Consider the following 24,696-nt stretch of genomic DNA (forward strand, 5'->3'; position numbering starts at 1 on the left):
CTAAGAGTACTACGGGTGTCTTACCACTTCCTAAATTGTGAAATTTTCAGCAAAATCGGTTCAATAGTTTTTGAGCCTATGAAGGACAAACAAACAAAGAAACATTAATTTTTATATACATAGATGTAGTGAAGGTATAAAAATTCATTGTCCCATTTTATAATATGTTTTTAAAATATGTCACTTGGGTCTTTGTGTGTTTACATTCTGACTTATTGACCAATATTTAAATATGTTTGTTATAAATTATTAATTCTGTTTAGTTTTAATATGTTGTTTAAGCTATTAACTCTGTCTAGATTTAGATGAAGAAGGCCCAACTAAGGTATGACACATTTACTGCGTTTTTGAAAACTATTACTTTAACCATAATGGTCTGATTTATTTGTATCCGTATTGACTAAGTGAGTGTGCTGCTTTGTCGGTAAAATTTAAGCCCGTGACTTCCAACCTTAGTAACATTAACAGGCATTAGCTTTTATGGAAATGTTACTATGAGGTCCTTTCAGAAGAAAGATACGATGTCCTGGAACCCACCATCCCACATCCAGAAGTACATTTACTTACATAACCAAATAAAGATATAAAGAGCAACAGTCGCCATTATATATGGCTGAAGTACAAACTTGCATTCCTATTGGCCAAGGTGAAGTTGAATGTGGCATCATCATCATCATCATCATCATCATCATCATCAATCGTAATAATCAGATTGTAATACAAACCTGTGCAGAATAAAAGCACAAACAAAGCTGAATAGAGGATTCCATTCTTATTGGCCTGGAACAAATCTGTGTTTTAAAAAGGTAGGCTACTGAAAAAAGTTCAATCGTATCCTAACCAGTTGTTATTCGCCTGAAGCAAATTTCATTTTTGAAAAAGTATTGAAAATAATTGTAATTTGGCCTTCCACTACTGGACCCTATAAAATGTGTTCTAATAGTCCCTGATTAATCTGAAGTATAAAAGAATTTATAAATCAAATTTCCACCACTAGCCCAAAAAATCATACCCTAACCAGCGCATACCAAGGTGAAGTTGAATGTGGTGTCATCATCGTCAATCATAATAACCAGATTGAAATACCAACCTGCGCAGAATAAAAGCACAAACAATGCTGAATACAGGATTCCGTTCTTATCGGCTGCTTCATGTCTCTAACGTGGTGGCTTGTCCCATCTTAGGACTTAACTAGAGAGTTTGGCAGCCTCGTCCACCGCTCCGACCATGTCTTCCACAAGACGAAAAGAAATAATGTTGTTTGCTTTACGTCCCACTAACTACTTTTATAGTTTTCAGAAATGCCGAGCTGCCGGAATTTAGTCCTGCAGAAGTTCTTTTACGTGCCAGTAAATCTACGGACACAAGGCTGACATATTTGAGCATCTTCAAATTCCACTGGACTGAGCCAGGGATTGAAGCTGCCAAGTTGGGATCAGAAGCTCAGCGCCTCAACCGTCTGAGCCACTCAGCCCGACAAGAACAGAAAAGACAATCATTCCGTGCAGACTAATACTGGAAGTAACAGGCTTAAGTTTTAATGCTTTGTGTAGAATAGACAAGCAGCACACCCAGCAAGTCAGTTATCAATGTATCTTCATATTAAGTTTTTCTGTATTTTAGTGGCAGATAAAAGAAGGGTTTTTTTTTCTTTTTGTTTTATACAGAAGAGATGTTCAACAGGAGGAGCTGCAATTATAAAATTTGCAATGACAGACACATTTAATTAAATTGAGAGTACTTTTTAGTTAAAGACTAGTTGTTTCATAAAAACTTTCTGTAGGTGTAGTTAATTTGTTCCTATGTACAGGGCTGGTAGTAAATATTTATTCAAATGAGATGCAAATTGTAATTTATTTATTAGGGCAAGGAAAGGTAGTGATGTGAGTTAAGTCCTAGAAGTGATTGGTAAATCAAACAGCTGCTGAAGAAGAGAACAACTAGGTTCTTGAAACAAGTACGGAACTTATCATAATTTTAAAAAAGACTGTAAAAAGTATTTACAAGGTGGAACTATATTATTTAATTTGATTAGGTGATAGATTACCTGTACTACTGTATTGAATAAGTAGATGAAATGCTGGTAAATTCTTTATAAGAAGTTCTGTCAGACTAATTTTTATGTTGCCTGGTAGCGGTTGTACCTCTCACCATGACTTTCTCTGTGTTTAAGCAGGCAGATTATTTTGAGATGGAGCAGTTGGCAACTCTGCTTCTTGCTTACTGAAAGTGACAGATTCTATGTGCTTGATGTTGTAAAAGAAAAAAGTGATAACCAATTATTTACTGTATATATGTCACTGGAAGAGCCACCGTGACTCAGACGGCAGCGCGTCTGCCTCTCACCACTGGATACTGTAGTTCAAATTCTGGTCACTCCATGTGAGGTTTGTGCTGGACAAAGCAGAGGCGGGACAGGTTTTTCTCTGGATATTCTGGTTTTCCCTGTCATCTTTCATTCCAGCAACACTCTCCATCTCTCATTTCATAGCATCTATCAGTCATTAATAAATCACTTTGAGGGCGACCCCATTGTACTCTTCGCATCAAATTTTGATGTTACAAAGCCTTTCGCCGACAGTGACGACTCCATTGAATAAGTATATAGAATTATATGAAAAAATATCTGTACGCACAATCATCAGTGATCTGCATTTAGAGCTGTCGCCCAGGTGTGAGATTCCCTACCAGCTGTTTGCCTAGTCTTTTCTTAAATGATTTCAAAGAACATCGAAATTTCACTGTATTCACGGTAAGTCCACAATACAAAACAAATAACTTAAAAATGAAATGCAGGAAAAAATAGGCACTTGTGCGGTACTATACATGCTCGTTGAATTACAGTACAGTGCAGGATTTTCAGGGAACTGAGGACAATTATATATGGAATCAATTCTTTCCACGGCACAATTTACATCACTTTCTCATTGATTTGCCTTTTGCATTTACATTTTTTGCATTGGAATTTGAAGGACCAGTAGAATTGTCACTGCCACTTTTATCTATTATTACATCACATCTAAAAGCAACAGGGCACAAACCGATAACTCAAACCTAAATCTGAGTGCTGTTACAGAAGAACAAAGCCCAATCACTGTGCTGACCAATAAAGATAAGTAAAATTGGATCATATACGACGACGAACATTCGCGTCCATGGTATGTAATGCACAAATGACATGACCTATTTGTGCATCAGGTGGTAGCCAATGTGTTAACGTATGGCACAGACAAGTGTGGCCAAGAAGTTAGAGTGAGTGTGATAGATTTTTCTTATTTGCAAAGGAAAACACAAAGTTTTTATTAACAAAAAACTCCAGTGCGAAGAATGGGTAATTCTGCTAGTAGTTATACAGATTGTCCTTGAAAAAGTTTCCAATATTTACAGAGGAGGCAACATGCAACAAGTGAAGACAAAAAGAAAGGTCCTATGAACATTGGTCGCAGTCCCAATACCTTCGGAGTTATAGTCCGCTACCACTACTATCGATCGCGATGTTCCAATAACAATTTATTTATTTATTTATTTGACCTTAGTAGTGATGAAGTTAGGGCTCGTGGCTCTCTCTTACACTGAACCATGTAAATTACAGATAATATATATATAAAAGAAATGTACTATTCTATTATAAAATTAAAAGCCAAAAATTAAAGATTTGGAGAACATACTGTATAATGAAAAAAGAAAGAAAAGCTCTACAATTAAAACAGAATAAAATAAAATAAATCTGGAGATTAAAGGTAAAAAGAAAGTTATAATGAAAAAGTAACTAACTGAAAAATATAAGTAGTGCATAAAGAGAACACAATACATAATAAAGTAATGGAAATGTAAGTATGGCCATAAAGAGTGATCTATGTACAAGAGTTAAAACTAAATATGTACATTTACACTATAATAATAATAATAATAATAATAATAATAATAATAATAATGATAATAATTTATAATCTAATATTAATTTAAAATAATAACAGTGTTCTTCAGCTTTAGGGAGGGTCGTATGCAACAAAACACGGAAATACGTTCCTATCTAAACATTGGTCGTAAACCTACTAGCTTGTTGTGTTATGGTCTCATTATGATGGGGCACCAGCCCATTTTCATTGCAGAGTTAAGTGACACCAAACACTGGTCTTCCATGAGCAATGGATTGGTCCAGAAGGGCCAATCCTTGGGCTGCCCATTTGCCTGATCTTAACCTTTCAGATTTTTGGCTTTGGAGTCATGTAAAGAACATGGTGTATATGGTCCCCATTAGTGATGGGACATTCGATTCATTTGATTCAGTTCACATTACTGAATCGATTCACGGCACATTAGAGTCACGGGCACCCATATGACAGTTTCTAGAGGGGGGCCCAGACCTGGGGGTATGTAGTAATTTTAATATTTTGGAAGATAAATGGCGATTTCTCTTCTGTGGTAAAATAACCCACGGTATCCCCTGCCTGTTGGTGGGGGACTGTACTACCGCTTTCACGTAATACTGACTTTTAAGTCATTTTCTTGAAAAAAACACGTGACTACACGAGAGTTTTGCCTTTCTCTGAGAGCTAGAGGGGGGCCGCGGCCACACCTTGCCCCCGGAAATGGGCGCCCTTGATTAGAGTCACCATTCCTATTACATCTGTGTAGTGTCTACTGATAAGACAGCAGCAACAACATTCAAAGCTTGCTGCTGCCATCTGGTCTTCATTCTATGAACTGCTTTCCTACGAGTCATCTAGCTTTCAGATTCAAGTTTCTCCTGACAGCCACCCCTTCGCATCAAATTTTGATGTTACAAAGCCTTTCCCCGACAGTGACAACTCCATTATATAAGTATATAGAATCAGATGACAAAATATCTGTACACACAATCATCAGCGATCTGCATTTAGAGCTGTCACCCAGGTGGGAGATTCCCTATCAAATGCTTGCCTAGTCTTTTCTTAAATTATTTCAAAGAACATTGAAAATTCATTGTATTCACGGTAAGTACACAATACAAAACAAATAAGTTAAAATGAAATGCAGGAAAAAATAGGCACTTCTTGTGCGGTACTAAACATGCTCGTTGTATTACAGTACAAAACTTACATAGTTAATAATAATAATAGTAATAATAATAATAATAATAATAATAATAATAATAATAATAATAATAATAATAATAATAATAATAATAATAACAAGAAGAAGAACTTACAAAAATAACATTTTATACACTAACTTATAGTTTTCCCTCAGTTCTCTGAAAGTCACAACTCTATTATATATACAGAATTAGATGTAAAAATACCCGTGTTCACAATAAGTAGCGTACATATTAAATATAAATCAAATAAGTTGCTTTACCTCGCACCGAAACAGACAGGCCTTATGTATGGCGATGATGGGCTTGGAGTGGAAAGGAAGTGGCCATGGCCTTAATTAAGGTACAACTCCAGCATTTCCCTGGTGTGAAAATAGGAAACCACGGAAAACCATCTTAACAGTTGCCGACGGTAGGATTCGAACCCACCATCTCCTGAATGCAAGCACATAGCTATGCGACCATAACCGCATGGCCAACTCGCTCGGTCATCTTTGAAAATATGTCTCTTTCCATCAGTAGAGGATTTTTTAAATCGTTATATTTTGCATAGGTTACCCGAGATGCAGAGTAGCCCTGTGGTTTTCTGATTCAACATCTTTTTGTTTGAGTTATTGCGTGAGTTGGCTCACTTATCCACTGTCCACGTACACCGGTGATCTCGTGATTCAATTATTGAAGTCTTGTGCATTGATGTGACATATGAACTGAGGAAATACTGAGCGGTTCTTCCCAAAATAAAATAGTCAATTTCTAGTGGTCACTAGCATGACTTATAGTCATAAGGTAGGCTAGAGAATTGAGTTGAATTAATTGTCGAATGTCAACTAAGTTATAAGCTAGTTACTAGCTAGTTACTTTGGAATTATGTTTTGACTACCTTTTTAACACTGCAAATAAACCCATATATTATTTAAATCTCCCTGTAAGAAGAGGACAGTGAATGCAAATGGGTATTATTTTAAAATGAGCTGAGAGCGAGAACCCGTATTAGCATACGATTCTTTCAGTGTGCCATGGTTTTGTATATCTCAGTGCAGCAGAAGTTCAGCTCCCTGCCAATGTCCACTGAACCGATATGAACCATGTGTGTGTGTTGTGTCTCACTGAGGCACGCTTGCGTATGATTCTTTCAGTGTACCATCGCTCTGTATGTCTCGCCTGCAGCGGAAGTTCGGCTTCCCGCCAATGTCCAGTGTAATAAATGGTCCATTATTGGACATTATAAATTTTCCAGCTAACTCATTCCTGGTTGCCAGCGTTTTGCCCCAGTGTGCCAAGTTGGGCTCAGCAGTTGGTAAATAGCACACCCACCAAGACGCATGGCTAGTGCATACCTTGGACACCACTGCATAGGCTACTTGGAGCCACCAGCAGTGCCAATACACTATGAGAGACTTTGTCTCATTACCCAAAATTGATGCCTGCCTGGCCATCAGATAATATAGATGTTGATTCCCATAGGGAACCTGAAATATTTGTCCTGAATGAGTAAATTTTAATACCAATAGAAATGGTCTGATATTGGACATCATAAATTTCCAGCTAACTCATTCCTGGTTGCCAGCGTTTCGCCCCAGTGAGCTTAAGTTGGGCTCATCGGTTGGTAAATAGCACACCCACCAAGACGCATGGCTAGTGCATAGAGTGGAGGCCACTGCGTAGGCTACTTACTCATTCGGGACAAATATTTCAGGTTCCCTATGGGAATCAACATCTATATCATCTGATGGCCAGGCAGGCATCAAGTTTTGGTAATGAGGCAAAGTCTCTTATAGTGTACTGGGACTGCTGGTGGTTCCAAGTAGCCTACACAGCACTCTCTGCTGTGAGTCAACTGAATCGTGTACTGTGAGCTAGCCGTTTCTGTGAATCGATTCACTCTGACACTTGAATGAATCGATGCACCGCTTCGAATCATACACTCAGTAGCCAATACTAGTCCCCATAAATGATGAGGATACACTACGAGAACATGTGTGCAGTGCCTGTGATGCAATCCAGCTACAGCCAGGGGTGTTCCAATAAATGCGCGATTCCATGCGACGTAAGGTGGAAGGTTGCATCACAATGAATGGCGATCACATGTTGTGAAGAGTAGATCAAAGACATGGTGATCATTGATGGTAGTGGTAGCGGATCATAACGCTGAAGATACTGGGTTTGTGATTAATGTTTTTAAGTCCTTTTTTCCTTTGTTTGTTGAGTGCTGCCTCCCCTTGAAATACTGGAACCCTTCTCAAGAAGACCCTCTATAAAGGATGCCTCGAGAGATCGGTAGCAATGTTTGTTGACGGATGTCAAAATATCCCAGGTGCCAGGTCAACTGGAAATATGAGTCTGGCACCAAGGTTTTTCTGATGTTTGTATCCCAATTACTTTTACCTGCCAGCAGATCTGATTTTTGTGAGGATGAACTGATCAAAAACTAATGATAATAAATTTGTTACCAGATTAAGTTCAAAGTTTCAGGCATAGGTAAAAATTAATTTGGCAACAAGACAGCGCTCCATCTCATTATGGTCACACATGATTTCCTTAGTGATCATTTCAATGAATAGGCAGGTGCAGTAAAATTGAATGACCTGGGAGCTCACTGGACCTTACACCTTGTAACTTTATCATTGGGGGGGTTATCATAGTTTATTAGCTTCATTAACCCTGTATTGATAGTTCCAACAATCACAATTATAAAGCAGGCTATCCCACTTAATCGATACCATTTTATTTATTTTGATGTATTTAATACATTTTGCAGTACCAGTTTCGTTCTCCTTTATAGGCCAACTTCTGCTGAAGAACCCTAATTTGGTAAAATAACATCCAATGTTAAAACACTACTTATTTCTAAGTTTAACCAATTTGTAATACCAGGCTAGTTGGCCGCGTGGTTAGGGGGACGCAGCTGTGGCTTGCATCCGGGAGATGGTGAGTTCGAACCCCACTGTTTACAGCCCTGATGATGGTTTTCTGTTTTTTCCCATTTTCACACCAGGCAAATGCTGGTACCTTAATTAAGGCCACGGCTGCTTCCTTCCCATTCCTTGTTCTTTCCTATCCCATCGTCGCTATAAGACCTATTTGTGTCGATGCGACGTAAAGCAAAATTTAAAAAATTTTATAAAATTTGCATCAAATTAGAGTTATGAAGGTCTAAAATTATATCTTAAACCCAAACTGCCTTCTATCAAACCAGTTATTAATTTTGCAAATTACCGGGCGAGTTGGCCGTGCGCGTAGAGGCACGCGGCTGTGAGCTTGCATCCGGGAGATAGTAGGTTCGAATCCCACTATCGGCAGCCCTGAAAATGGTTTTCCATGGTTTCCCATTTTCACACCAGGCAAATGCTGGGGCTGTACCTTAATGAAGGCCACGGCCGCTTCCTTCTAACTCCTAGGCCTTTCCTATCCTATCGTTGCCATAAGACCTATCTGTGTCGGTGCGACGTAAAGCCCATAGCTAGTAATTTTGCAAACATGTCTAATATAATCAGAAAGAATGCTTTCCCAAAGCTTACATACAATGCATGTCAAACTGACTGTCCTATACATGACCTGACATGCAGGTTTTCAGCTATACCAGGAAGATAGCTGTTGTGGCCTTTATTCAGGTAAAACCAGGCATTTACCTGGTAGGAAAATGACAAAACCACAGCAAACCATATTCAGGACTGCTAATGGTGCAGTTGCAACTCATTATTTCCGAAATACAAGCTTACAACTACGAGTGCATTAGTTACTCTATGATATTTATAAGTGAAAGGTCTTGACTTTGCTAGAGAGACTGAAAAATGAAAAAATAAAAAATAATCTGTGAGGAGTTTGCCGGCCTTGTGGTGTAGGGGTAGCGTGCCTGCCTCTTACCCGGAGGCGCCGGCTTCAATTCCCGGCCAGGTCAGGGATTTTTACCTGGACCTGAGGGCTGGTTCGAGGTCCACTCAGCCTGCGTGATTAGAATTGAGGAGCTATCTGATGGTGAGATAGTGGCCCCAATCTAGAAAGCCAAGAATAATGGCCGAGAGGATTCGTCGTGCTGACCACACGATACCTCGTAATCTGCAGGCCTTCGGGCTGAGCAGCGGTCACTTGGTAGGCCAAGGCCCTTCAAGGGCTGTAGTGCCATGGTGAAGGTGTGTGTGTGTGTGTAGTTTGCAAATGGTTGGTTAAAATATGGTATATGCCAATTTCTGGCCCTATTCTACAAAGCCAGCCACTTTCCTGTGGCAAAATGATGAATCTTAATCATAGAATTTACACAATACCAGTGTTGTGTGTTTATTTTCCTACCCACCATCACGTTACAATATCTATAAATTAAAACAAATCAGTACATCCTTGACTGCCATCACAATGGCAAACAGGACTCATCACAATACCAAACAGACAACCAAAGTAAGTATGGGAACAAGAAGTGCTAAACAATTTAATGTTCTTGCTTCACCAGTAAGTGAATTAGGCTAGCGAGGGGAGCAGTCACTGAATTCACAAATGTGGAAATCACCTCATTCATAATGAGCTCAAGTGACAAGGTGACATCTCAAAGGTCACTTGCTTTTAACAATTATAACATACTGGTACAGACTGAATAACAAGGGGAGACAGATCATACTGATGATGGGTTTTATACTGAGCTGAGCTCTGAATATAAGACAAACATATTTACAAGTAATATGTAGACAACTTTGTATTTAAGATCATCATCATTTTCCTGTATCACTCACCTTTCAATCTCTCCAGAGAATTTCCACTGACTGTCGTACCTTGAGTTTGATCCTCACACTTCTGAGATACAAGCTGTTTTCTTCTTGCATCCTGAACAATCTCTTTTTCAGCTCGGCTGCGTAATGAAATCTTGTGCATTGGATCTTCATCTGTACTATCCAATGTCTGACTATCCTCATATATTGGCATATCATTTTTAATTACATTCTCCTCTTCTTCTGTCATCTGTATACCAGTAAGTCCTGAATCAGTCACTCGGTTACAGGCAGTAAGCTTCAATGTGTGCAACCAAATGAGGTGTGTACATATTGCCTGAACACTCCTATCTGTCACAGCAATGAAGCACCAGCTGAGATCCAAATGAGTAAGTCCTGGCAATTTCTCAGCCACCTGGCAAACAGTGTCCTCATCGAGAGGGAGTACACTGAGGTTTAGACGACGGAAAGAAGGATTAACTTTGGAACACAGACCCTGTACTATTCCTTTCCCTGTAACTAATTCACAGTGAGACAAATTCAGATCTTTCAACTTCTGGAGACGACACATTTCTGAAACACTTATGTCAGAAATTGCCCGACAGCTTCTGATGTTCAGTATTGTTAGGTTTGTTAAATTATTACATATAGCTAACAAGGAATGGTCTGTTAGACGGGAGCATTCGCTCAAGTCCAATTCCGTCAATAGTTTTTGATGCTCTGTAAGGGCAATTATACCTACATTAGTCAGCTGATCGCAAGACTGAAGATGTAGAGACATTAAATTGAGAGAAGGTACTTGAGCTAGCTGGGTTACTGCAGCATTGTCTATAAGTGTATGCCCAAATGTTAACTTCTTTAATTTTTTAGCTTGGGATATTATAAAATTTAAAATGTTGGGGAAAGTAAGAACACTCTCAGAAGGGACAATATTATCGTTGGCTAGCATCTTCTTTGAATAGAACTTACGGTAAAGTCCCATGTGGAAGGAAATCTGGCAGCCTGTCACAGAAAGTTCTTCTAAGTTTGGCGCAATAGCAACAAAACGATTAAATAATGCATCAGATAAGTAGCGATTATAAGAAAGGCTAAGCTCCTTAAGTTTTCTTAGAGTCTTCCTTAACAACTGCAAGACATCAGATTCAACTTCAAGAACACGACCGGACATGAGAAGTTCACGACAACCATTCACTCTTAAACTCTGCAACTGAACACATCTAGCTAAGATTTCAACAAAGGTTCTTTCTGACACATCACAGCTGTATATACCTAAAGAACACATACTTGGACAAAATTTGTCCCAGAATGCTGATAGTTTTGCACCTAGTTCTACTTCTTTGAAGACAAAGTTTACAAATGTTCCGTAACTATTTTCAAAAACTTGAAGTGGTCGAGAAATATTATCGTGAAGTATAACTACTTCATTGTAATGAAGCTTCTGTTCACGGGATGCTTCATACCACTGATGACACACTTGGCTCGCACTGATTCTGTCAGCAAGCGGCAGGAATTCCATTATGTAGATAATTATCTAAAACAAAATAGGACAGCCTGTTTAGAAAAGGTAATCATTTGTCTTGACTACAGTGAAATTTAAAGCATTATTGAATAGAATCAAATTCCTCTCCTGATTAGAACAAGTTTCCACAAAATAAAAAAAATATATGTCAAAGATATGATGCATTTATTAGTTGAATCTCTAGTATCTTCATCTTTGTCATTTGCCCTGGTTAAATTATAATAGGTCAATCTGAGATGATTAAGCAGTGATATAAATGAAAGGCAGCAATACTAAGAACATATAAATTGTGATATGAAAAATGCTAGTTATGACTTCCTGAGTGTCCTTTCTATACATTTGCTGGTAGATTGGTATGACAGTATTTTTGTTTAAGCACTTGAATCCTTATTCTATTACGCCTACTCTATAAACTTTTATCACTGTACTTCTGCTATATTTCACTATGTCTGGTCTAATTTCATCCACTTGCTGATTTTGTTATAGATTTATAATTCTTTTCATTTTCTCAATTGTGATTCATTCATTCCTGTTCATTAATTTCTGCATACAAAACATTGCCAGAAAGGTTATAACTGAGAAGTTCTTCAAAATATTCCTGCCTTCTGTCCACAGTTTCCCTAGGATCTACAATTAGTTTACCAGCCTATCCTTTGTTTCCACAATATTGTAAAATATTCTAGAAATATTTCCTTGCTATCTGACAATGTTTCCAGGTTATTTCTATACCTTTCTACTGGTTTTACCATAAGAACACATAGTAGTGTGTTTCTCCATCAAGGACCACACTGTACGGTGTATGAAATAATGCTAACAGTTTTAGCTTACCAGATTTACTGCATTCTACAGGGTATGAAATGGTGCTGACAGACTTAACCTGATATTAGCAAGTAAGTAGCAATTGTGCAATCTAATGGGAGTGCTTATATACCACTGTGCAGTAGTGGAGAGCAGGGAGGGGGAATTATATTTTTATTCTATTTTAGCTGGCTGAAACTAGGAATTATAGGAATTAAAAAAAAAAAACCCAATTTGTACAAGCGCTGTTGTTTTATCAGCTACCACTTTCTTTAATTATTAGCAGAAATATGCACAAAATGTAGTTTGTCGTAGCTAACTGATTTATATAGCGCCACAGTAAGCAGTGAAGACTTTGAATGTGCTGTGAGGAAGGGTAGCAGGGATATATTTTTTTGCCAAAGTCATGGACATTGAGGTACGATTCACCCGCTTGCTGTGCATATTCGTCACTCTGGCAGTCTCTTTAGTGTCTGTTAGTTCCTTAGTTATAGTCAAATACTAAATGATTTTTAACTGTATAATCATGCTGTATTACCATTGTAATACATGTGTAATATTGTTTTAGCAATTTGTTACATTTATTTCTTAATTTTAAGTCATTTTTCTGTTCTGCTTTATTATTTAGTCATTTTTACATATTTATATTGGGTAATCAACATTATATATCATTCGAGCTGTAACCTTCCTTACCACAGGTTAATGCATAATTATGCTAAAGGAGGACATTTTAAAACTTGAAATATGTAATCTTAGACTCAACAAATGCATCGCAACACAAAATATTATTAAACAGTTTAAGAAACATGACAACTATGGAATGGATGTGGGAAGCAGCATGGAACCTTAGGAGGTAATGGACTGCGATGAAAGAAAATGGAGAGGGTAATTGCCCTTGGATTACAACATTTTATTTTAAAGTAAAAGCATTTTCAAAACTTGAGAAAAATTTAAAACAGAACTCTGGTAACATATTCAAAATGAAACAAAATACTGAGATACCTTGACACACTATCAAAGTGTAGAGAAGGTCCACCTATTCAATACCATAAATTTGTATATTGTCTTATAAAACTGGGACTAGTTTTGACTCCATATATATTGGGTTATCTTCAGCCACGCTACAGATCAACTCAAGAACATTTGACTGCTGTAGGAGCGACAATGCAGTTCGCCATCAACCACAACTATTTTGATGCGTCATTAGTTTCAAGTTTGGATTTGTTGTTTGGACTTCATGAATGTTTTAAATCAAGACTGTAAATTGTGGCATACCAAAGTATTTAATTTATTGTTGGTTATATGTGTACATATGTCTTCCAATTGTACCATGGCTGAAGATGACCCAATATATATGGGGTCAAAACTAGTCCTGGTTTTATACAACAATATACAAACTTATGGTATTGAATAGGTGGACCCTTATCTACCCTTTGATAGTGATAAGTTATCAATACAGACCATAATGAAACTCATAACTTATTATACCTCAAGACATGCGCAGCGCCCTAAAATAAATTTTCATAAATTACAAGTTGGTTGTTGTTTGGCACTAAATTCAAACATATAAAAAACCTATTCTAATGACACATGTCGATTAACCTGAGGGCTAGTCCCATTCTACACAAAACGAGAGAACTAATGAAAATTTTCCCAAACTAAGAGATGAAAGAAACACTTGTGTCATAAATAAAACACTTCAGTAAATGACCAAATGAAATCAAATTATATTAGAACTACTGTACAGCAAACCCAATGGATGAAATTAAGTACAGAAAAGGTTAAGAATAGGGTTTTGCCTCCAAATAAACTGTTGATGATCTTAGCTGAGAAGCTAAGTCATTTAGACAAAATTAGTGGTGAATGTGAAATTCGCAACCTTCTGCATTATGAAACAAAAAGGTATTACATTTAAATTACAATTCAATTAAAACAGAAAATGAAAGAAGGAGATGGCCAAGTTCCCAATTGGGCACCAAAGGACGAGCATGTCTGCTCGCTAAGATGGTCAGATGATCAAAGACACAGACACTACCTCGCTCTTACCAAAGAAGCGAGGCAAGATTGAGAAATGGGAAATGGTGCAGCTACCAAAGAAAACCAATCAGAACGCAGAATTCACCTTTGAATTTCACATTCCCCAATTACATTTACTTTTATTTTTTCCAATCAAAATACTCTTCTTTCTTGCTGACTCAGTGAGAATTGAATGTACTAGGAAAGTTCAAGCTTGCGCAACAGCAAATGCTTCCAAAACTGTGCGTGCTAGTACTGGGTGCCCCACAATAATTAGAACAAAAATGAAAATGATGAAATCCACACATTAATGATAATTTTTTTATACAACTCATAAATAAGAGTTTTTAAAACAGTCAATTTAAAATGTTCTGGATAAGACCAGGTTTATGAGATTGAAACAATTCTTCCAAGTCTAAAATTTCAGTCCAAACAGAATAAAATCTTATACAAAAAATAAAATAATTTTTATAAAATAAAATGAGAAATTTCAAATCAATTCCCACTTCTGTCTTTATACTGTCACAGAGCTTTCAATAAACAAGAATATTCAAACATAAAACAGTTCAGTACTCAGTTTGAAAACTGTAAAACAATGTTACCTTTTCCAACTGTTATCCATACTCTTTGGAAATTCACATCTCTAGAGAGCAATTAGAAATTGCTTTGTGTAATGTGCTAGTTACATTTTCACATTTCAATCAGTTTGTCAAAGTGCCTGAGTACTAACATGCATATAGGTGCTTGCAAATTTCATTTTGCACAGTGTGAATTTTATTTATTCATGTGTGGCTCATTTCAAAGTATTAGAATGCCAAAGATAAAGCAATCTATAGCTGTCCATTGAAGAAAAATTATTTTGAAATTTGGTGAGGATACTTTTTCTACAGATGGTCTGATACCTTCCTGAGAAATATGCAAAGTTGAAAGGGCAGCAGATAAAAGATTTACCTTTCAGCACCATGCAGGTCACAACAAACATGTAATATCCAGAATATCAGTGGATTACATATTCCAATACTTATGATGTATGTGGGTGCAGTCAATGAGTAACCAGGGAACATGTCCCCTTCAGAGCGCGTCCCAGATGGCAGATAGGGGGTTTAATATAGGGATGATCTTTGGATCCGTGGACCAACAGGTAGCCCAATTCCTGGGAGCTTTATAATACTGGGACACCCTCTCTCCAGGGGTCATAAATATGGAGGACCCTACCACAGGGCGATGTGTGAAGTCCTCAATGGCATCTGCAGTGGAGAAAATGGACTTTAGAACAGTATAGATGGCAGACAGGACAACCCAGTGTTCGGGTTCTAAGAGTAAAAGGTATATGGTGATCATGTATCATAGAAAGTCCTCAACGGCAGACCAGGTGCAGGGACACGTGAAGCTTCTCTAGCAGTTGGAAAGGTGGACAAAGGCTGCAGCAGTTTCAGAACCTCCAGTCGTCGTAACTATTATGCCGCAGGGGATAGGTTCAGAGTCTGTCAAGGAAAGTGTAATTGTTGATGTGCAGCAGCATTTCCACGCTATAACATATCACACACAGGCATCTTCTGCAGAAGTTAGTTAAGATAAACATACCACTAGAAGTCCTGCAGCGATCAGGGAGGTGCGATAAGAGCAGGATTGTGTAATCTGGGTGCTCCTAGCGACAAACCGGCATGTAGGCGACGAATGTGTGATCGCCATTTTTCTTACGGAGAGGCTCTAAAGCAACTTGTGCTGCATTCGTGACTGAGCAGGCCTCTTCAAGAACCACCCTGAAGGTGCCCTGAACATAGTCAGCCTACATGCTATCCAATTGGGAAACTGCACCCAGAGGGTACACCATGTGCGGTCGAAAGAAAATAAAGATGAATCTTGCAACTTGGAATATTCACACTTTAATAGATGATACAGTTTACCGAGCAGGAAGATGAACAGCTATTATGTCTCATGAAATAAAAAAGATACATCGATATTGCAGCAATGAGTGAAACCAGAAAACCAGGCGAAGAGCAAATTAAAGGACAAGGAGGCGGTTATATGAATATATGTCATTTGCCCCCAGTGACAATCGCTCTCAGTTTAAAATGTGTGACAATCGCCCCCTGTCCATTAGCTGTTTACAACTAAGCATGACTCACTCACTGTCTGGCTCCCTCCCGGAAAATACCTCAGGACTATCCCTCTTACTCTAAAAATAGCACTTGCCTGCTAGCTTTACTTCCTCTCATTTTCGCTCCGAGTGTCATAGTGTTCTGGTCGTATTTATTTAGTGCATTCTAGTTGTGCTTGATATGGAAGTTTCAACGAACAGTCACGGGAAGCTGCGCGCCCACTACCAAGGTTACTCGTACACTGTTAAAAGGACAAAAGAAGATGTAACTGTAATCTGGTGCTGTACAAAGAAGAGATCGGCACGTTGCAGAGGATCAATCAAGTGGTGAAAAGCTGTGTTCAAGCAAGCATCAATGTGGACCACCTGATGAAGCTTGCTTAGAAGTATTAAAAGCTTTCAATCACGTGAAGAAGAGAGCACGCGAGGAGGATATGCCAGTTTCTAAAATATACTGTGAACAAATGGGTAATCTCCACAACAAGGGCTATGATTTTGAAACCGAAATACCAGCACAGCAAGTTACGAAGAGGGCATTATATCGTCACAGAGCCAAATCGCAAGGTAATCAACGAGAATCAGAATTGTCTGAAGAAGTCGTCCTGGACATGGAATTGCTTACCGTGACAGATGGGAGTAGTTTTCTTTTGAAAGACGACAACACTGGTGAGCAACTTATTATTTTTAGTGGAACTTTAGGAAAAGAAGCTTTGAGAAATAAGCAAGATTGTTTTATTGATGGAACTTTTAAGAGTTGCAGTAAACAATTTTTGAAAATTTATACCATTCATGCAGACATTGGAAGCTCAAAAAATTGAAACAAATATATATCCAGTTGTATTTGCTCTCTTGCCAAACAAAAGAAAAGAAACACATATTTAGCTTTTTCACCTTCTTAATGAGGCCATACCAGAGTGGAATCCAGCACGAGTGATGGTCAATTTTGAATTGGCAGCAATTTCGGCCATTAAAGTTGTATTTCCAGCAGTAGAGGTAAAAGGATGCTACTTCCACATGAAAAAGTGCATCTGGAGAAAAGTTCAAGATATGGGACTTGCTTGTCAGTATACGAAGAACGAAGAAGTGAGAATGATAATCCGCGTGTGTGCTGCTTTAGCGTTTCTTCGACCTGAGGATGTTTCCAATGGCTGGTTGGAAATACATTCTAGAGTACCTAACAATGAAAAACTTTCTGCATTTTTGGACTATTTCGTAGAAAGGTGGATGGAGAATGAAGAAGTTCCAGTCGAGATTTGGAGTTGTTATGGAAGGCGTCATCGAAGCACCAACTCCGTTGAGGGATGGTACAACAAAATTAACGCCGAACTTGAAAGACCAAATCCTTGAATCAAAGACCTCATCAAATGTTTAAAGAAAGAAGCAGAGAGCTCTGCATATGCGCTGATAAGGGCCCAGCTCAATATGGAAGGTAAACGAAGAAAGACCACTTACATCACTCTAGATGACAGGCTGGAAGGAACAGTTTAAAAATATGAGGAAAGTGGTGATATTGCCGCTTGTTTGAAAACAATTTCCCATCTCCAAAAACTCTGAAGAGTTGCTATGAAATCCAGAAGGTTCATCACTGATTGACGAGAGTAAATGTGTAAATAGTGTAAATAGAATCAGGGAGAAATGTAAATACAGTAGCCTAAATGTCTATGCTTAAAACTGCTTAAAACTGACGGAGCTTAATTTTAGCACAAAGTAACTGACAAAGCCAATAGCTGATTTTAAGCATGCCTATATACAAAGGATATTGTGTGTAGCGAGTCCAAAGCCTGGATGAAGTGTGATGGGAGTCAGTTAATCATCCTGAACACAACTGATGGTCACACACAGTCAGTGTAACACTTTGCCCGTATGTAGCTGGCCTCTCCCTGTGGGTGGGGGCGGTAGAATAACACCCACGTTATCTCCTGCCTGTCGTAAGAGGCAACTAAAGAGGGCCTCAGGGGTTCTGAACTTGGGAGCATGGGATAGCGACCACAGGACCCTTAACTGAGTCCTGGCATTGCTTCCATTTACTTGTGCCAGGCTCCTCACTTTTATCTGTCCTATTCAACCTTCCTTGGTCAATTCTTGTTCTTTTCTGACCCGGAAGCTATTAGGTTGTGAGGGCTAGGGGTTCTTTCATTTTCATGCCCTACGTGGCCCTTGTCTTTCTTTTTTTTCTCTCTGATTAGTGCCTAGTTGTACCACCACCACCACCACCACCACCATAGCTGGCCTGCAGAACACTGCTGAATTTAAATAGTAAAGAGAGGAGGTGGTGGGGAAAACCCTCAGGAATACTCTTTAATGAGAATGGCCCCTTCTGGGGGGTGATTTCCAAGGTGAACAGCTGGACCGGACTGGGAGTAATTGTCACATTTTATGCTGGGCGCAACTGACACTGGGGGCGATTGACAGGACACCAGTTACACTTGCTTTAGGAAAGGAAAGGATAATCATGAGCCCCCGCATTCATGGTGTTGGTTTTGTCACTGTGGACAAACTTGTTCCTCACTTTGATGAACTACCTTATGGCATAAACGAGAGGCTCATGAGCTTATGGCTCAAGCTCACCAACAACCAACGAGCTACAATAATCAGTGCATATGCTCATTTGTGATGATGATGACAATGAAAAAGAAGCATTCTATTCCCAACATGACATACTTCTAATAAAAATACCCCAAGCTGATAAAAATCATTCTTTTGGGAGACTTCAAGGCATGAGGTAATAGAGACTCGAACGCTATGGCCCGAAGTAATTGGAAAGAAGGCTGTAGGGAAGTGTGACTGTAATGGAACTCTACTTCCCAAGAAATGTTCAGAGCACTATCTTGTTATCACTAACACACTCTTCAGTACATGAAGAAATGTCACATTAAAACTGACAACTGGGAAGCTACTGTACTTGATTGTCCACTACGGTGTCGTAATGTCTTGGAAGGAACTCAGCGTTTTGAGCAACAGTGTCAGAAAATAGAAACTAACAAGTGCAATACTAAAAAACAACAGGAACTTCTGAAGAATAAAAACAATGCCCAGCCAGCCCCTATGAGACCAAATATATGTCAGCAATGTGGTAGAATCTACAGCTCCAAGGTTGGCCTCTGCTGCCATCTAAGAACTCAACAAAAGCTGAGTTTTGATGAAGACAATCATACTCGTCAGTGAGTGATAGCCCATCATAGATGCTCAGTTATTCTCAGTTATTTTGCTTGTAAGAACTGCATTTAACAAAGGAGGACTGAAATATTATTTTATTATTATTATTATTATTATTATTATTATTATTGGCTTTACGTCCCACTAACTACTTTCATTACTTCTGGAGACACTAGGTGCCAGAATTTAGTCCTGCAGGAGTTCTTTTACATTCCAGTAAATCTACCGACACAAGGCTCACGTATATGACCACTTTCAACAGAGGCAAGATGATGATGACTACTGCTTATTTGAAAAGCATATACTTGAGGTTATAAGATGTTATGTAAGGCTCCCATATGTTCCAAATAATTAGAATTGTTCCAATTTTGTGCTGATAAAAGCATCCCACCAGAAATGTACAAAAATGTTAAAATTCCCTATTTTAGAGTCTACTGTGAGCAGTCAAGACAAGCATAATATTGAGTATGCCAATTTATCATTTATTACTTCAAATAATCATGATATTGGATAAAAATATAATTTTGCTTGTTCTTGAGTAAAATTTTTTTTTCGAGTTGTAGTAAGTTAGTATAACATGAGCAACTTCAGTTGTTCTAAAAAAAAATTGGATAAAGTCACAGTTCAAGAGGACAAATTGGGGCAAATGTTCATTTATGGGATGACGAGTAAGGTACTGAAATAAATTATCGAGGGAAACGTTCAATAAATTTCCAAATTCTTTGAAAATGTATAAGAAAAAGCTAGGTAAACAACCGATAGGGAATTTGCCACCTGCACAACAGTCTTAAATGCAGATCATTAATAACGATGATGATGATTGATAAAAAAAAAAAAAAAAGAACCTGCTAGAATGTATAACAAAGTGAGAAATATGTTACAGGTACAGTATGCTAAATGATGTAAGAAATAACATTTCTTTACATTTGTACACAGGGTATTATTTATCCTTCCCAACTGTATCCAACACGAACCGATTTCACTTATCAGAGTTGGGCAATAATTGAGTAAAAGTAATTTAAGTACTTGTAACATATGCTTTTTAGTAATTTTTACTTGTAACTTAATCATTACTTTTCACACAATGTAATTTTTACTTGTAATCTACTTCTTGAAATAAAATTGTAATCATTACATTCTATTACGGTAATCAATAATACATCTCACGGAAGCAGAAATGGGAATAAATTAAATGACAATGAAGATAATATTTTTAGATCTACTACAGTAGCTTCATGAGTGCTGGATGAGGTATTTTTTTTCCTCTCTGCTACTTCCAGAGACATCAAACATCCTACAATATTCATCAGTGCTGAGGATGCTCTTAAAATTAAACACAGGTATTCCTTCAAATGCCCCTGTAGAGCATCTTTTCACCAAATGCAAAGATGTACTTTTCCCTAAGAGGTCAAGTATTATTGCGTAAAGTAAATGGCAAATTATTTGAAATGCAAAAAGTCACGAACTAAAATAAAAAATTATGGGGAAAAAATCAATTTGAAGGTTCCTAAGCATCATGTTTAGTCTCATTTAGTGACAATAGTCGCATAATATATCTATGCTAATTAAAAGAAAAAAAAGGAGGGAAGTAATAGCCTAGTAAATGAGTAAAAATATTTCTTAGATAATTTTAATTCAGCCCAATTACTTCTTTCTTGTATTTTTTCCATTATTACTCATCATAGGGCCTACAGCTTACATGGCAAACTGGCATGGTGACTAAATGAACTGGAATTTTGCAATAGTTGCTGTGACAGTACTTCTTGTTCTAATCACTTTCGAAACTACTAATGACGATAGCTGAAATTCATGTGATGACATCAAAAGCATGGGTCTGATCTTCTGTGGTGAGTATAAAACTATTTCCCATAAAATATGTCTCAAGATGGACCATCAGCTTAGCAACACTGTTAGACAAGTAAGACTTCACCTCGAATATCTCAGACTTCAACCTCTGGCAAACTGTGAGATTTGCTTGACTCGTAAAGAGAAAAGAGTATCTACTAGGAACTATTATCTTCTACTTTAAAAGCTTAGGCTACTTCATAGTTTCATTGAGTCCAGATATATCCAGATATATATATATATATATATATATGCAGAACCAAATCTTTCTTTTAAAAGAAACCTCCCTGGGCAGCCATCAAGGTGCAGGATATTTTAAAAATTTAAATTAATTTCTTTTTAAATAGGGAGGAAAATGTAGTAGGCCTACTGCACAGGAACTTGTGTTCAGAATACTACTACCACATTAATGAGTCTTTCTTTCTTCACTGCTACATTGTAATTTCTTCTTATTGTAGCCAGTATCAATAATTTTTAACAACCTTGATTAAATACAAATTTCAGATGTACCAAAATGTAGGAATGTATTTATCACACACTTCTCGTATTAAAATATAACTGGCAACAATACCAGGAAAATGTAACTACAATTACTAGACTAAGAATCTCTAAATCAGCATCAAGGTCACAACTGCCTTTGTTTCCTTAATAAACTGAAATCAAAGTAACTAATAAATTCCATATTATTACAATGGTTTGCCATACATGAGTACATGTTCCAAAACCAAACAGATTTTAACAAAATCAATAAAAAACTGATTAATGAAACAAGACATGTTATATGGAAAGGAAACTATCCATCTATGCATTGCAGGTGCAAAGGGCTCACTGTCAAGAAATTAGTTTAATGACTACAATGAATCTATATGTGTACACTGGAATACAGAGGTGAAAGAATTTGACATGTGAATTTCCAGAGGAACCATAATTTATTCCATGACAGTACCAATTGAAGAGGTAAGGCATGTGCTACAAATATAAACATTTGCAGAAGATGAAAATATTCAAGGGCAGTTAATTCGTAGATAGAATGATTGAATTGGCATAGTGATCATACACAGGTTCCGATTTAAATGTAAAGGCAACTTGGAATCGGTTTCTTAAGCTATGCATTAAATTATAATCCTTTCTTTGTCTGAAAACTCTAAGTGCAATATGACAACACAATCTTCATGAATTTCAGAAGAAATGGTCACACTAAGATAAGAGTATCCCAGACTTATTGATAAAGTATATCCAATAATGAAATAATCAGAGGATGCATAAATTCTGTGGGCATGTAACTAAAATAATGTTATATCTAAGACATGTCTTCCTGGTAGCTGTCATTCGGCATCAAGGTCACACTTGAGAGAAATTCAAGTAGCTTTATTTCATTAACAATTATACAGTAAGTTATAATTAAGTTACCTCCGTTGGAAGATGAATTTCTGGCTGCTGCAATATTTGAGACTCTTCGAGGTTTCTGCACGTGTCTGCCATGTCTATATGTTCTGAAATTTCTATTAGTAGAAAAATGCTGCTAATTTCTTGTCTACCTTCATACTACACTTCATTCCTTCTTTAAACTTCCGACTTGGAGTAAAATACGCTATCTCCCTACCTATATAACAGCTGATTACCTTTTGCCAATAGTGAATAAAGTAATTACCAGATAGCAGCAGAGTAGGTGCATGAAAGAATGTAGCAGTTCTATCTAGTATTCAAAAGATGGCAGCAGTAACACACACGCTTGTTGGGTGGCCTATCTCCAAGGTGTTTGTATTAGGTCCGTGAGAGGGAATTCCCTTGGCGGGCGGCCTCAACGTTGTTGGTGCGTGCGCCCGCCCGCCCGTTCGCTTCTGCGCGCCAATCCTTGGGGTGAACACTCACTCCTCTCTCCCTGTGTTGTGCTCACGGTAACACTCAGTGCCACAGACAGAGTGACTGCGAGCGGTCTAGCTTACCTCGTACACGAGGTTCGCCGAACGGGCACAACACGATGTTTGATAGACGTGTGACACGCTGTGTCAATAAATGAATGACAGTGGTTATATCAGTTCGTAAAATCCTAAATCATTCAACTATACTTTTCTAGAAAACTCGTGGTGACAGTTGTCTTGTAAAATATCGACATTTGTGAAGTGAACTTCTTCGTGTTTTTCTCTGAATTTCTACTTTACTTTTTATGTTTTCCTATTCCACCGATAGACTGCTAGAAGTGACTTAATCGTGGAGTATCAGTGCCTGCTCCCTTTGACAACACGACTGGCGGTTGTCTCATGAAGATCATCTTACGATCATGTCGCGTCGCAAACAGGCCAAGCCTCGTGCACTTAAACGTGAGTAATCTGCTTTAATGTGTACACTTTATGAAGGACTTGTGTGTGTTTCAGTATGCTGGGAAAATCAAACCTTGATTGTAATGTTGTCGTGGAACTTTTAAAATTCATTACTCGTGCTAATAAAAATCACTAGTCGAATGGGTGTTTATTGGCTTTCTAACCTGATGGCAGTAACTTCATTGATTTAAACGTGTCAGATCGCAAATTTCAACTCAGGACGCAAAGTTTATAATCATTCCCAATTTTCTGCACGAGAAAGCTCCTTATACTTTATGAAAATATTGTCTGGAAATAAAAAAAACCTCGATGTCCACCGCCTAACTTGAAATGTCAAACTTGAAGAGAAGTTCGATGCGTGTTATAGCCTATGTCAAGAATAATCAAGTAATGGAAAGTGCAACATTGTTTCGGTACAGGTAATTAAACTTAATTTATCTAGCAATCCTTTTGTATCACAGTAGGATGGCTTTAATTTCCTCCCTTACCCTGGCAGTGAAATATCAGCCCGCTGTAATCTCATCTTGGCAGTTTGAATGTGGCCCCCGCCCCGCCTGCTTGACAAATCCCTCCCCTGTCGCTCCCCCTCCCTCATCCCGCCCACGCGTCATGCCGGGACAAATGAGATATTCCTGGACTGCAATCGGTCAGCAGATGAATCGTTGGATCCCCTGCACTTGTTTTTATTCGCTCCGTAGTTTCGTTCCCAGGAGATGTAGGAATGAAGGTGTGTTAGACGGACATGGGACGAAGAGGAAATAAAATTAATGCCAGGTATAGTCCGTGTTAAAATTATAGACATCCGAGTGGTTACCACAAGACCTTAATACAAATGTTCTACTTTAGAATAATATGTTGGGTAATCTTGGAAACGGATTGTGGAATTTAATAATTGTTCTACACATTTCTCCGATGGATTATTCTCAAAGTTCAGACAGTTTTATTTTCTGTTTAGAGCAAGGCCCGCTTCTTCACAATCACGGCAATTGAATTCTCTTTATCTTCGTCTGAAGGGGACGAGAGCTGCACGCAACTTTTCAACGACGTACCAGGTCACTTGCCAACCTTACATTTTGATAGGTTCAGGAATAGAACCTGGGTCATTGAAGACAACAGTTAGCACTGCTAACCGTTAAAGTAGTATTTGTGAAGGTTGTCCGACAGTG

General features: G+C 38.0%; 1 protein-coding gene across 2 annotated transcripts in view; it reads right to left on the reverse strand.

The window, feature by feature from the left end:
- The window catches only part of LOC136874291 (F-box/LRR-repeat protein 7), a 32,003-nt gene extending 9,177 nt beyond the window's left edge, over positions 1–22,826 (reverse strand). Inside the window, exons 1-2 of one of the 2 annotated variants that reach the window (XM_068228012.1) lie at positions 22,620–22,826; positions 10,744–11,305 (exon numbers count right to left, since the gene is read on the reverse strand). In XM_068228012.1, the coding sequence (XP_068084113.1) occupies positions 10,744–11,305; positions 22,620–22,691 (634 nt within the window). In that variant the 5' untranslated portion in view covers positions 22,692–22,826. Of the gene's footprint in view, positions 1–9,798; positions 11,306–22,619 lie in introns of both variants that reach the window. The other variant, XM_067147930.2, reaches the window with a different exon arrangement.
- Positions 22,827–24,696: the final 1,870 nt, after the last annotated feature.

Source organism: Anabrus simplex, chromosome 5 (assembly GCF_040414725.1).
Source record: "Anabrus simplex isolate iqAnaSimp1 chromosome 5, ASM4041472v1, whole genome shotgun sequence".
NCBI lineage: Eukaryota > Metazoa > Arthropoda > Insecta > Orthoptera > Tettigoniidae > Anabrus > Anabrus simplex.